The sequence below is a fragment of the Sebastes fasciatus genome, chromosome 6, assembly GCF_043250625.1.
Source record: "Sebastes fasciatus isolate fSebFas1 chromosome 6, fSebFas1.pri, whole genome shotgun sequence".
In the NCBI taxonomy this organism is placed as follows: Eukaryota; Metazoa; Chordata; class Actinopteri; order Perciformes; family Sebastidae; genus Sebastes; species Sebastes fasciatus.
The window spans coordinates 35,875,564-35,889,200 of record NC_133800.1 but is presented as its reverse complement, the minus strand read 5'-3'; the positions used below and the strand labels follow the sequence as shown (position 1 = coordinate 35,889,200).

Sequence of the window (13,637 nt, the reverse complement as noted above, 5' to 3'; positions counted from 1 at the left end):
AAGTGATCTTTTAAAAAAAACAAGTGCAGCTCTGGTAACAAAAAACACCGTAAACCATTCAGAAGGATATTTTAATCCTGCAGTGGGCCGACTGTTTTTTGGCATCATTGGGCAAAAATTCCATAATAACCTTTCCATAATATGTTTTCAATGGTGTGTCGTGTTATGTGTATTATACCGTTGCTGTACTTGGAAGAAGCCAAAGACGGTCTAGTCTAATCTAATCTAATCTGCTTTTCAACATTGAGATCACGAGTGAGTCAACCATCAGGAATCATGCATGCCAACTGGCCTCGCCCTCAGTTCCTTATTCAGCCTCTGCAGTATTTATACCAGCCTCGTAACCCCAGTTAGTCAGTTTGGCAAAGCTGTGTGCCTCATGCCTTTGCTTTCTATGTTACTTGTTTCGTGGAGCCCTGTCAACAGATACCTATCAGCCTGACCCTCTGCCTGATCCCTGGACTTCTGACCCTTGTGACTGTAAGTGTACCCATACATTAACTGAACTGATCATGTCTGCTTCTGTCCGTGTTTGGGTCTTCATCAGTTGTCATAACAGATTTTCTCCCAAAAACTTTAAACTAAAATGTTTATCTCTCTATCTCTATGTCTCCAACCTACCTGCTGTATTAGCACTGTTTATTCACACAATATTGTTATTATTATTATACTAATTGGACTGTATTTTAAATCTGATTTAGCGCTTCTCTTAAATTTCAACCACTTACTTGACTCATTTGAAAATTAGTAGTTTAGTAGTTCTAGGTTAGTAGTATAAAGTTAATTTATGTAAGCATCTTACTACCACTCACCTCATTAAAAGTAATCATTCAAACACTGCTTGAAGTTACAGATTTACTGTCCTATATCAGATTCTGTATTTCCAAACGTCCTAACTGCAAAAAATGATTTCCCATGAGCAGACTAATCTAAGATGCTCCTCTTTCACATGATCAAACACTTTGAGACTTTTAGCTGTTTCAGTAGTTCAACATTTGATGTTCTGATATTTTCACCAAAGCTGGATTTTAAGATCTGTTTAATTCTACAAACTGGTAGGAAGTGTAACAGTGATTTTTGTTATCTGCAGCTGAAGCTGAGTGTTGCTGATAATGGCCCAGATACCAGCTCCGTCCTCAGCCAGCCTAAACAGCTGTGAGGAGAAAGACAACGAACCAGGTAAACTGAAACTGCCATTACAGTAAGAATTTACAGAATGTTGCTGTTTCTTTTCCAAATGTCCTCATTTATCCGTCCATCCATTATCTTCCATTTATCTGGGGCCGGGTCGCGAGGGCAACCTACCAAGGAATTTCAGCAGCTTGTATCCGCGATCTCATTCTTTCGGTCACTACCCAAAGGTCATGGCCACAGATGAGGGTTGGAATGTAGATGGACTGGTAGATCGAGAGCTTTGTCTTCCAGCTCAGCTCCCTCTTCTTCACAATGTTTGCATAACAAACCACAGATATCGATCTATTTTCTAACAAGAGCACGGATGAAAACAGTGAGCTCTCTGGATTATCCAGAGTAGACAAATAAAGTTTATATCTTCTAAAGTCTTTTTAGTACAAAATTCCCTTTTTGTGTTACTATTCCTCTGCTGTCTTTAGATTAAAAAAAAAAAAAATGTATGTAAAAGGGGACATAGTCAAAAATATAGATTCAAATATTCTTCAGTCAATTTGATGAAACTGTGTTGTATGCACAGCACTTTGACATGTGTAGAAATCTAGAGCTCGACAGACCTCTGTGCCTAGTTACGGTTGCTAAGCTATGGTTGGACAGTCGCTGTTTGGGCGAGGGGTTTAGCAATTGGTCAGTTTGGTTACTGCTAAAATTCATGACAGCAGACAGTCAGTCACTAACCTCCAACACCGTCCTCATCACAAGAGAGCAAGACAATTTGATAAGTGATTTAAAAATAATTTCGAGGTATACATTTTGCTTTTCGCTCTCCACTGGCCAGTTTTTATCACAAATTTAGCTTAAAGCATTGGGAATAAATCGATTGATTACATATTTACTTAAACATTGTTTCTATCTGTGCCTTTTTCCTTTCTTTTATACAGTCCTGTTACTGAACCCAAGTCTGGAGGACAAGGTTCCTCAAATCACTGCTTACGAATCGACAAATCAAGCTATTACAGCTATAAGAGCAGTTGTTCTCAAAGGGGTTGAGAACGAGCTGAACCGGTCTTCCTCGTTCAACTTTGATCAAACCAACCTGGAGTGGCAGACCTTTGATGGCTCTCTCCCCAATGGAGCAGTTTCAATCTACAACGGATACGTTGGACGCACTGACTACGTTGCCAAATATGGGAACGAGGCTGGCTTCTACAACCCTGACAAGGGTCCTTACTGCCACTACCCCTATGGAGAGAAAGAGCTTCGTCGCTCCCCATTTGAGATCCTGGTGAACAAAGACAACTTTGAGTCTTTGGAATGGAAAGATGGCTCCTACGGTTCAGTGCCTCCGAATTCAGTCAAGACCTGCTCCAGTAAAGACATATATGTTGGGAAGAACAAGTACGGTCTTGGGAAGGTGCATGTTAAAGATAAGGTCTTCTACCTTCCCTGGGAAGGTTATGAGTATTGGTACAGAACCTACCAGGTCCTGACCTTTAACTCAGATGTAATCAGCGAGGACATATCTGAAGTTAAGTATAAGACTGATGGGGTTAAAATCATTGAGTATCCTCCCGAGACCATGGACAAATCTACCATCAACAACAATGGCCGCAGGTTAGTGACAGGGACAGCCACCCTCTCAAAGACAACCCAAGTGGAGCAAAGGTGGGACACCAGCTTTTCCATCACACTGGGCGTCAAGACTACCATCACTGCTGGAATCCCCTCAATTTTCTCTACAGGTATCGAGTTAAGCGCGGCGGCAACCTTCCAGTTCACCAAAGGGACCACTCATATTGAGTCGAAAACCTACGCTCAATCTGTTAACTACGAAGTCCCAGCAAGCCACTCCTGCACTGTCAGTATGCTGGCATATAAGTACGGGGCAGACATCCCTTACACTGCACGGGTCTGCCGCACCTACAGGAACGGGGAGACCAAGTGGACGTCCATCTCGGGGACCTACAATAGTGTCAAAGTTGCAGAAGTCCAGGCTTTTGTGGATCCCTGTGAACCTCTACCTATTGCCATTTATTGATCCCGAGGGAAATTCACGTTTCCAGCATCACAGTTCCGTAGTGCAAAACATGTTAGTAAAAAGGCAGTAAAAAAGTTATCAGTGCAAAGTACAAAAAAATATACCAGATATAAAAATACAAGAAAACTGTTAAAACTGAATAGTGCAGGGTAACAGCTGTGATACACGACTATTAAAAAAGTGTATATAGTGCAGAAGAGACTGTTTAAAATTAGTATAGTGCAGGGTAACTCCAGTAGCTTAGTCTATGAAAGTGCCCTGTATGCATTATTATCCGTCCTGCAGAACGTCCCTCCTTTGTCGTCGTCCCCCCCCCCCCCCCCCCCCCCTTCCCTAGAGAGGTGTTGTACAGTTTGATGGTTCGGCGGGACAAAGGCTTTCCTGAGTCTGTCTGTGGAGCACTTGGGAAGCAGCAGCCTGCCGCTAAACGAGCTCCTCTGTTTGGTGATGACGGCGTGCAGAGGATGGCTGGCGTTGTCCAGTATGGCCAGCAGTCTGTTGAGTGTTCTTTCCTCTGCCACCGTCACCAGAGAGTCGAGCTCCATGCCGACCACAGAGCCGACCCGCTGATCAGCTTGTTTATTATGTATCAGCTTGTTTATTATATGTATCAGCTTGTTTATTATATGTATCAGCTTGTTTATTATATATCAGCTTGTTTATTATATGTATCAGCTTGTTTATATATGTATCAGCTTGTTTATTATATATCAGCTTGTTTATTATATGTATCAGCTTGTTTATTATGTATACGTAACATTATTACGTAATACATAACATTATTAACATCATTTATTATGTATTACGTAACATTGTATAGAAAAGCTAAAACAATATAAACCTGCTTTTATGTTTTATATGCCTTAATGTATTCTATAAGACAATAAAACTACTTGGCATTTAACTATTTCTTCAGTTTTTCAACAAATTGCTTTCCAGGCAACAAATGGAATTTATGAGAAATTAGCATTTTATATATATATATATATATATATATATATATATATATTTTTTTTTTATTATTTCTTTTTCACATATTGTTACTTTTAAAAAAATAAACATAAATGCAAATTAACTCTGTGTCTACATACCATCTGTCAATACCGTCTACAAGGGATGCGGGATTGTTTTCCTCCTAAAAGGGGTGTGGCGATGAGAGCCTACTCTGGATTGACTCATTGACATAATGCATTCCCTAAAAAAATCCCTTCTTTTCTTTATATAAATTTGAAATAGGACAATATTATATTATCAGACACGACAAAATTATAGTTTATTATGTCTATAAAGTTAAATTATTAAAATTGAGTGTAAAAAGAAAATAATGCTTTGTACTTTTAACTTAATAGTTCATAGACAATACAAAAAACTTCAAATACACATCAAATACATAATAAAATCAATACATTGCTCATAAGCTTTTACTACCTTTTCAGTCAGTTTTGGCGCTCCATACATACGGCATCAAAAAGTGTCACAAATGAAGAACTTAGAATTATTTCTAAGTTGCTCTGGTTAAAATGCACACAGTGAGTTTTTCTAGTAATTTATATTCATTTATCTATGTACTGTACACATCTCTGCTGACTGAGTATAATTTAGTTGTTTTAAGCACTCACCAGAAAAAGAAAATTAAGTGTAATCTGATCATTTCAGTGTCAAACATTAAAGCTGAAGTCGGCGAGATTGGAGCAAATATGATTAAAGAAAGTTATATTTATAAAACGGTCGCTATAACGTGACAGTAGTATGAAACAGATAACCTGAAAAAAATCATGTTCCTCTGTGTCCTCCGGTGCTCCTAACGGCATCTGCAAGATTTCACAGACCGGAGGAAAACAAGCAGTCAGAGCTGATCTGAGGTCTGCTGTCCAGCTGCCGTCTATGAGAGCCGGCTGTCAATCACTGTGAACTCCAACCAAACGGTCAAACTAGGCAGCGCTGATCAAATATGAATCAATATTCTGTTACATTAATGTCTATTTCTCTCCTCAGATGTTCTCAGAATCATCTTGTAGTGCACGGTTTAGCTGTAAAATGAGAAAGTTTGTGACGCCGCAGCCTTGTTGAGATCTGTTGAAGGAACGCCAAGATCTGGTCACATGACCGAAGCACAGCCAATAGGAACGCTCTCTCAATGAAATGACCTGTGATTGGTCAAAGTCTCCCGTCACGGGTTAGATGTTCTAAAGCCTGTAAACAGAGCCATGAGGAGGAGCAGAAGTCTAGTCATCTCTCAGAACACTTGAATTACAATATGCTGAAAGGTTATTATGGAATTTTGCCCAATGATGCCAAAAATATATACTGCCTACTGAAGCTTTAACAATAGCAAAAACTGTAGTAAAGTATTGTTAGTATTTATGTATTTCTACTTAACAAAATGTAATGAAAATACTCATCAGTTTGAATGTTTTAATACAACTGTAATTCATGTGAGTAGAAAACACTGACTCTGCCTTAAAACAGCAGTGTACTGTGTTCAGTTGAATGTTATTGCTGCCATTCTGCATAATGAGCTGGAGACTCAAGAAGACGTCTCATCTTGAGACTACGAGTGTTGAGCAGTAAGTTTTCATTCAGTGCCATCTACTGGATTTATTTGATATTTCAGCTGCTTCATAAGCATCTGCTTTGTTTTTACAGTTTACTATAGTTTTTGCTGTTGTTAATGTTTGACACTGAAATGATCAGATTACACTTAATTTTCTGGTGAGTGCTTATAACAACTAATTTAGAAAGTAGAAATGTGTAAATACTAACAATTAAAGTATTAAAACAAACTTAATGTGTATTTTTATGAATAGAAAATATCATTTAGATTTTTTGGCTTTTGGACCTGCAGTGTGTGTTCTATCTGCGTTGCTTGTTTTTCATGATTTTTAGACTTTTTCTACTAACAAAATGCTTGATTATTTTAATGAGTGTGCTGTTGAATCGACACTAATCAATGCAACGCACAAAGGAAAGCTCCAATTACGTCTCAGAAAACAAACAAAAAAGAGAACATTTAACTGTCTCTTTATTAAGTTGAATTGGTAGTGAGACAGCCCACAGATTATATCATTTACTGTCAGTATTGTATGTTGATGTCTTTTATACTAAATGCAAAAACACTAGAGGCCTATAAAGATAATTATATACTGTATATACTGAGTATGTAGAATGGAAATGGCACACAGCATTTTAATATGCTTATATTTTTAATTTCAGAGGTTAAACTTCTGGACACAAGATGTCCCTAGCTTCACTAAAAAGTCCAAACATCAAGTTTACAAAAGACAAGTCAAAGGTTTTACCTGTAGTTAAATGTTATCAATATTTATTGTCAAAGTATAACCTACTAACGATACACAAAAATTCATGATTCAGTGCGTAACTTGATTTTGGGGAAAAAGTTCAGTGGGTTTGAATAATGTTTAACTGCACAGCATGAGTTTGTAAAGACTAGTCCACTGTCAGGTCAGTGGGGTGGAAGAGTTTAATAATAGGCTAATAACAGTGAGTTGAACCCCCACATTATTACACAAATACTATGTAAAATACTATGTCAGAGTGGATCTTCTGATTTGCCACACATTTAACATAAAGAACTGTTATCTTGAGATCATCAATCAATCAAGAACCTGGGGCAATTGTCATTTAGCTGGCACGTTACAGTAGTGAATAGACTTCTCTTTGTCTTCATTGCTTCTGGGGGAAATATCTTTCTCCAACCGTTTTCACAGTCACATTGCCTGCCAGCTGACACTATACGCCTGGAGCTGTTTGCCTCATCAAATTCCACTGAAAGAAAAGTAGCACTCACCTTTTTTTTTTTTACGTTTGATAACTCACATTTCTCCAGAGAGTTTATACTGAGTTCACTTTTTCAAAACTGATCGGACATCTCTCTTTTGTCTAATGTAAATAGGTTCTCTGGGTACCCATGAGTCTCCCCTTTACAGACATGTCCACTTTATGATAATCACATGCAGTTTGGGGCAAAATCCATGCAATTATTTTCACCCATTCTAAAAATGGTGTGTTTGAATATTTCTGCATACTGGGGTCCTTAAACAATCTTGGAATTGCATCAGTTGTGAATGACTGGAAAGCTGAGACTCGTGTGGATCCAATGAGCCCAACTGTATTCAGGTGTGATGATGTTAGTCCCCATAGGAGCCCATTTTTGCCATGTTTTTAGGAGTAAAATGTTCTATAAATCAGGCTATTAATGATATATGAACAAACCCCTATGTAAAAACCTTCAGAATATAGATAGGAATGAAACAGTAAAGTTTGGTGTATATACAGTAAGTTCTACTGTACAGGAGATGACTCAGAGTATGAGAACATTTGAAGTTGACTGCCATTTAGACAATCATTTTGTATTTCAAGTTTTCAGAAATCTTATATTTAAATATGCAAATGAGGCCTTATCACGCATACACCTGTGTAATATTCATGCCTCAATGAGGCCAAACTCAACACTCATGCATTATCCTCTGGTGGACAGGCGGGTCTACACGTTTTGGCGTGATATTGGGTTGGTAATCTACAGACACAAATGAGTGTAGTAGAATAAACACCTAAATGTGTATTTTGCAAGTTTTCTTTCCACTAGTCTAAAAGAAGACATGTCATGGACACAAAATAGCCCAAAATCTCAAAATTGACCAGTGCAGGAAGAACAATGTTCTTGGATTGGAGAGTGTTGCATGTTTATTTGCGTTTACTGCCAGTATCTTGGGAGTTTTACAGTGTAAATTATGTGTTATCTACTCTGAAAGTCCTCAACACTCCTTCATAGTTCACTGAAAGATTCCCACAATGCAACAAGGTGGTTTCAGTGGAAAAACCTGTCTTTGAGATTGACATCAAATGACTTGAGGGGACAGGTGTAAAATCAGAGATACTTTATTGACCCCCGAGGGGATCTCTGTTCCTCAGTTGATTCAAGGGGTGGGAAAACAAACACCCAATCCACAGAGAGAGCACGTGGCAAACATGATCAGTTTTCTGAAATGTTATGTATATAAATATGCAAATGATGCATTACCTCGCTGGCTGACCTGCAGCGAATCCTGGTTGAGGAATGGGACGCCATCCCACAGCAATGTGTGACCAGGTTGGTGACCAGCATGAGGAGGAGGTGCCAGGCTGTTGTGGCTGCGTATGGATCTTCCACCGCTACTGAGGCTCCTGACGGTGGATTCAATTAATTAAGTGTTAAATTGCCAATATGTCTTGTTTGTTCCTTGTTACTGATAGAGAGTTCAATCATCCAATCCACCAAACAACTCAAAACAAGAGTCAGTACCAACAGGAGAATACACTGTTTACCATTGGCAGAGCATTTTGGCAAATATTTCTTGGGCGTTAACCCCATAATCAGCTGTGCTGCTCGTCCCAAAAATGCATGATCCTTACAAGCTGAACATCATTGTGAAGGTAAATAAACAGGCTTTCCAACAATGTAAAACACAATGCCAATTAGCATTGATACAACAGAGAAATAGTCGACCAAACACAAATTTCCAAACTTTTTTTTCCAAGTTTATATGCTCATGTGCATAAATTTCCAGAACAGAAATCTGAACATTGGATAAAGCCAGGCTCAAAATTCCTGTTCCATTTTGTTGACATATTAGAGTAGAAGGTTTTTACAGAGAGAAGTTTGGATATCTCTTTTTATCGCTCCGTAAATCAGAAAATACTGTTAACAGCTATTCAAATAATTAATTTTTGCCATGTTTTTAGGAATAAAATGTTCGATAAATTAGGCTATGAATGACAATGAACAAACCCCTCTTCAGAATATAGATAGGAATGAATCTGGACCGGAGGAGAGGTGGATGGGTCTTTCAACCTTTTTAATAAAGTCCCCCTCCATGGAGATGGAGTATGCAATGTCCACCATCAGGAAACATGAATGACATCACCAGGGAGAACGGAGGAAACTGGAGGAACAAGAATGAAGATAATAATCCCCCCCACCTGAGCTTCCCCGCCCATCTCCCCACCTTTACCTGATTTCATCATCAGCCTCTACAGTACTTATACCAGCCTCTTTCTGCTATCTGTCACCAGTTTCTTGGAACCTGGTCACCTACGTACTTGCCAGCCTGCCAGCCTGCCAGCCTGATCCTCTGCCTGATCCCTGGACTTCTGAACCTTGTGAGTTTTTGCAACTTACCCATACATTAACTGAACTGATCATGTCTGCTTTTGTCTGTGTTTGGGTCTTTCCCTTGTTGCCTTGCACACATCAGTAGTGATAACAGATTTTCTCTCAAAAACTTTAAACTACATTTTTTTACTTTATCTTCATTCATGCTATTTATTCATTAAAATATAAATTTAAAAAAAAAAAAGTGTCTCACCTACCTGCTGTGTCTACACTGACTAATCAACCTATAATATCATGATTATTATTATTATACTGACACATTCCCAAACTTCCCGACTGCAAAAAATGATTTTCCATGAGCAGACAATCTAAAGATGCTCATCTTTCACATGATCGAAGTCTTGTTTTTCTGTGCTCATGTTCTTTAAAACAAACACTGCCTTTTAGCTGTCTGAGTAGCTCAATGTCACAAAAGTGTGAGGTTCTTATTTTGGATACCAGCAATTAAAAGGTGTTTCCACTGTTAAGAAAAGACCCGATACGATATAATCAGTTTAAAAGATTTATTTAAACTGCTAAAATTGTCACCATAAAACAGATAAATAAAACCAGTTAAAACAGAGCTTATTGGAATAAACTACAATAAAATGTCCTTAAAATGGAGGTGCAAAGTCCAAGTGCACAGCGGGCAATAAATAGTTCAAGAAAGGGGAGTATTTTAGTCTTAAGATGTCAAGGGGGGCAAGGAGGGTCCCGAGGCCGTCGGCTCCTCTGCTCCGGCCCTGCAGCTCTGCTGCACCCTCGTCGTCGTTGGCGCTACGGAGAGAAAACGTCAACCTCAGTGGCCAGCGCACACAGTAGCAGCCCACACACACCAGAGATTGCTTGGTTCTCTCGTCCTGGCCGCCCTGTCACTCTGTCGGCCGTGTTCCTGGAGCAGACAGTACCGGTGAATAAATGATAATGATAAATGATAAAACCCATAATAATAAATAAACATGCGATACTGGATCAAGTGATTAAAACAAATGTATCTCCCTGTGGCATCAACATTTGATGATCTGATATTTTAAACTAGAATGGCTCTCGGAGAGCACAGACCTCCGCTTGTATGTAGCGGAGCATCGTAAAACACTTCTTTCAAACTGGACAGAAACAAAATCAAACTCACCTAAACCATCGTCGTTACTCTTTCCAACAATCACTTTGTGCTTTGGTTGAACCCAACTGTAATTTCACATAATTTAATGTGAAAAACACTGATTCTACAGTTGATCTCCCTACCCCACCACCCGCTCTCTCTCTCTGTCTCTCTCTCTGAAGGAAGAAGGCGGGGTCAAGCGTCATCAACGCGTCATCAGTTACACTGTGTTATACCCAGAGGTCTTAATGTTCTGGCTGATTGTAATGCTTAAAAAAATTCCTGAATCCGGATCATGATCCTGATCGCCACCAAAATCAAATAGATTGTTCATTGTGCCACACCCCACCCCTCCAAAACATGTCATTCACTCTGGTGAAATCATAACCTCCTTCCTAGGCCTTTGGCCTTGGCGGAGGTAATAACAATGCTTCTGTTCTGTGTTTCATCTGCAGCTGAAGCTGAGTGTTACTGACGATGGCTACACCAGGTAAAGTGAAGCTGCCGTCACAGTATGATATTTCCATGCTGCTGTTTCTTTTCCATGTGTCCTCATTTAAACGTCACTTAAAATGGGATGAAAAGAAATTGCTTTTACAAAAAATGTAGGGAGCAAAAAGATTATGAAAACAGAGGGAAAAAAGGAATCTTATGGAACTAGAAGAGTGACAGTAAACACTCAGATGAGTCCATTCCTTACACTTTTTCCAAACTCTTTATATTCATTTGACAGTGTATGCAAAGCGCTTCAACATGTGGAGAAATCCAGAGCTTGAGAGACCGCCATGCCTAGTTACGGTTGCTAAGCTATGGTTGGACAATCACTTCTTCGGCATTTAGTATTTGGTCAGTTTGGCTACTTCTAAAATTCATGACAATTTGATAAGTGATTTAAATATAATTTTGAGGTAAATGTTTTGCTCTTCACTCTCCATTGGCCAGTTTTTGTTTAGCCCTATAAAGCATTCATTCCAAGCTTGTCTATTTTTCTAGTTTTGGGAATACATTGATTGATTTCTGATGTAAGTTGGTTTATACTTAACACTGTTCCTATCTGTGCTTTCTCAAAGTGACCTTTGAACAAACCAACCTGAAATGGGAGACCTTTGACGGCTCTATCCCCGACGGAGCCGTTTCAATCTACAATGGATACCAAAAACGCACCGACTATGTTGCCAAATATGGGATCGCGGCCGGATTCTACAACCCTAACATGGGTTCTCACTGCCACTACGCCTATGGAGACAAAGAGCATTTTGGCTCCCCATTTGAGATCCTGGTGAACAAAGATGACTTTGAGTCTTTGAAGTGGAAGAATGGCTCCTACGGTTCAGTGCCTGCAAATGCAGTCTACACATCCCCCGATAAAATGTATGTTGGGAAGAACGAGTATAGTCTTGGGAAGGTGGATGTTAAAAATGAGGCCTTCTTCTATGCCTCTGGAGGTAATGAGTATTGGTACAAGAACTACCAGGTTCTGACCTTTAACTCAGATGTAATCAGCGAGCACATTTCTGATGTCAAGTATGAAACTGATGATCTTAAAATCATTCAGTATCCTCCAGAGATCTTGACCAAGTCTGCCATCACCAACAATAGCAACCATCCAGTGAAACAGACAGCCACCCTCTCAAAGTCAATCCAAGTGGAGCAAAGGTGGGACACCAGCTTTTCAATAAAAGCAGGCATCACGACTGGCATCACTGCCGGAATCCCAAATATTGGCGAAGCAAGTGTCGAGGTTAGCGTGGAGACAACCCTCCAGTTCTCGAAGGGGACCAGTCATACCGAGTCAAACACCTACTCTGTTGCTGTTGAGTGCACAGTCCCACCAAAAAATTACTGCAATGTCAATATGGTGGCGCATAAGTACGGGGCAGACATCCCTTACACTGCACGCCTCAAACGCACCTACAGGAACGGGGAGACCAAGTGGACGTCCATCACCGGGACCTACAAAGGCGTCACCGTGGGAGAAGTCCGGGCTGTGGTCGATCCCTATGAACCTCTGTAGGCCCTGTCCCTGAAAGAATAATGGAAGAGGCTCCATGAGTTACAGTACCTGACATATTGTATGTTGTACGAAAAGCTAAAAAAAAATAAGTTTTATTTTTGCTTTAATTTAGCATTTATCGATTTCTTCAGTTTTTCAACAAATTGTTTACCAGGCACCAAATGTATTTTTGAGGTTTGACCTATAATGTCCAAGACACACACCCCCAAAACCTACCCTAATTCAGAGTTTAACCAATTAATTAATTAGTTTAATTGACTTACCAATTGAAAATTACAGAAATACTTGGAAACATTGTTGTGAAACTGGTGAATCGGTATGATTTCCTTTCTTCTATTGAGCTTAGAGTGATTTAGTCTCAGATATGATTTTATTCCACATATATAATCCCATATGTCTTTGTGCTCATTTAATAGTGATAACAAGTAGTTGATTTTCTTTCATTCTTCAATATGTAATCCTGTGTGCTTTAATATTCACTGGTTGGTAAACATATGTAAGAAAGTTTCCTTTGCTAAAGGTCTTATGATCTAATAGTTTGTTGATGTTTAGGTTGTTAACCATACATGGATCTGGAGTAAAAAAGTATAAATGAAGGGAGACAACAGATTATAGGAGGCTTTTTTGACTCTGAGGATATTTTTGACTTTTTCTTTTGGGCATTTTGAAGCTTTTGGGGATCTTTTGAGATTTTACTGGGTGTTTTGGTTCCTTTTTGTATCATTCAATTCATGTAACCAGTAATCTTCATATTATCTTTAAAAACCAATAAAACTGGATTGTATCCTGTACATTCCAACCAAAGTCCTGTCTTGCTCATCTCTGAGGGTGTCTGCTTGGTGTCCTTAAGGTAAGGTAAGAGAGCCCTTCCCCTGGGATAGGCTGACAGTTAAAATGTAATTGTTATGAATTACAATAGCAAAGCTGAATACTTGCTAAGGTTAAAGTTGTGTTGTTCACTTTGTCTTGACTTGCTGAATGGGGTTAGCTTGGTTTGTTTGATGTTCTACTGGTTGAGTTGTGTTTTATGTTGATTATGTTATCAAGGCTTAAACATAGTTGTGTGTTTTGGTGTACATTAGGTGTTAGATTGGCATCCAAATTAGGGGTGATGGGGCCAGGGTCCTGAAGCTGCCCTTCATAACCGAGCGAGGTTCCCTACCGACATAGGGTTCCTCCTCCAGGATGGACTTTAAAAACT

General features: G+C 39.2%; 2 protein-coding genes across 2 annotated transcripts; both read left to right on the top strand.

Annotated features, from left to right (window-relative positions):
- The first annotated feature begins 344 nt into the window (after nucleotides 1-344).
- LOC141769969 (natterin-3-like) lies at nucleotides 345-3,231 on the top strand. Its single transcript, XM_074639523.1, has 3 exons — nucleotides 345-480; nucleotides 1,091-1,179; nucleotides 2,073-3,231. The coding sequence occupies exons 2-3, from the start codon at nucleotides 1,113-1,115 to the stop codon at nucleotides 3,167-3,169; spliced, it is 1,164 nt and encodes a 387-aa protein (XP_074495624.1). The 5' UTR covers nucleotides 345-480; nucleotides 1,091-1,112; the 3' UTR covers nucleotides 3,170-3,231.
- Nucleotides 3,232-10,868: 7,637 nt separating this feature from the next.
- Nucleotides 10,869-13,240, top strand: LOC141769968 (natterin-3-like). Its single transcript, XM_074639522.1, has 2 exons — nucleotides 10,869-10,912; nucleotides 11,493-13,240. The coding sequence occupies exons 1-2, from the start codon at nucleotides 10,900-10,902 to the stop codon at nucleotides 12,434-12,436; spliced, it is 957 nt and encodes a 318-aa protein (XP_074495623.1). The 5' UTR covers nucleotides 10,869-10,899; the 3' UTR covers nucleotides 12,437-13,240.
- The last annotated feature ends 397 nt before the right edge of the window (nucleotides 13,241-13,637 follow it).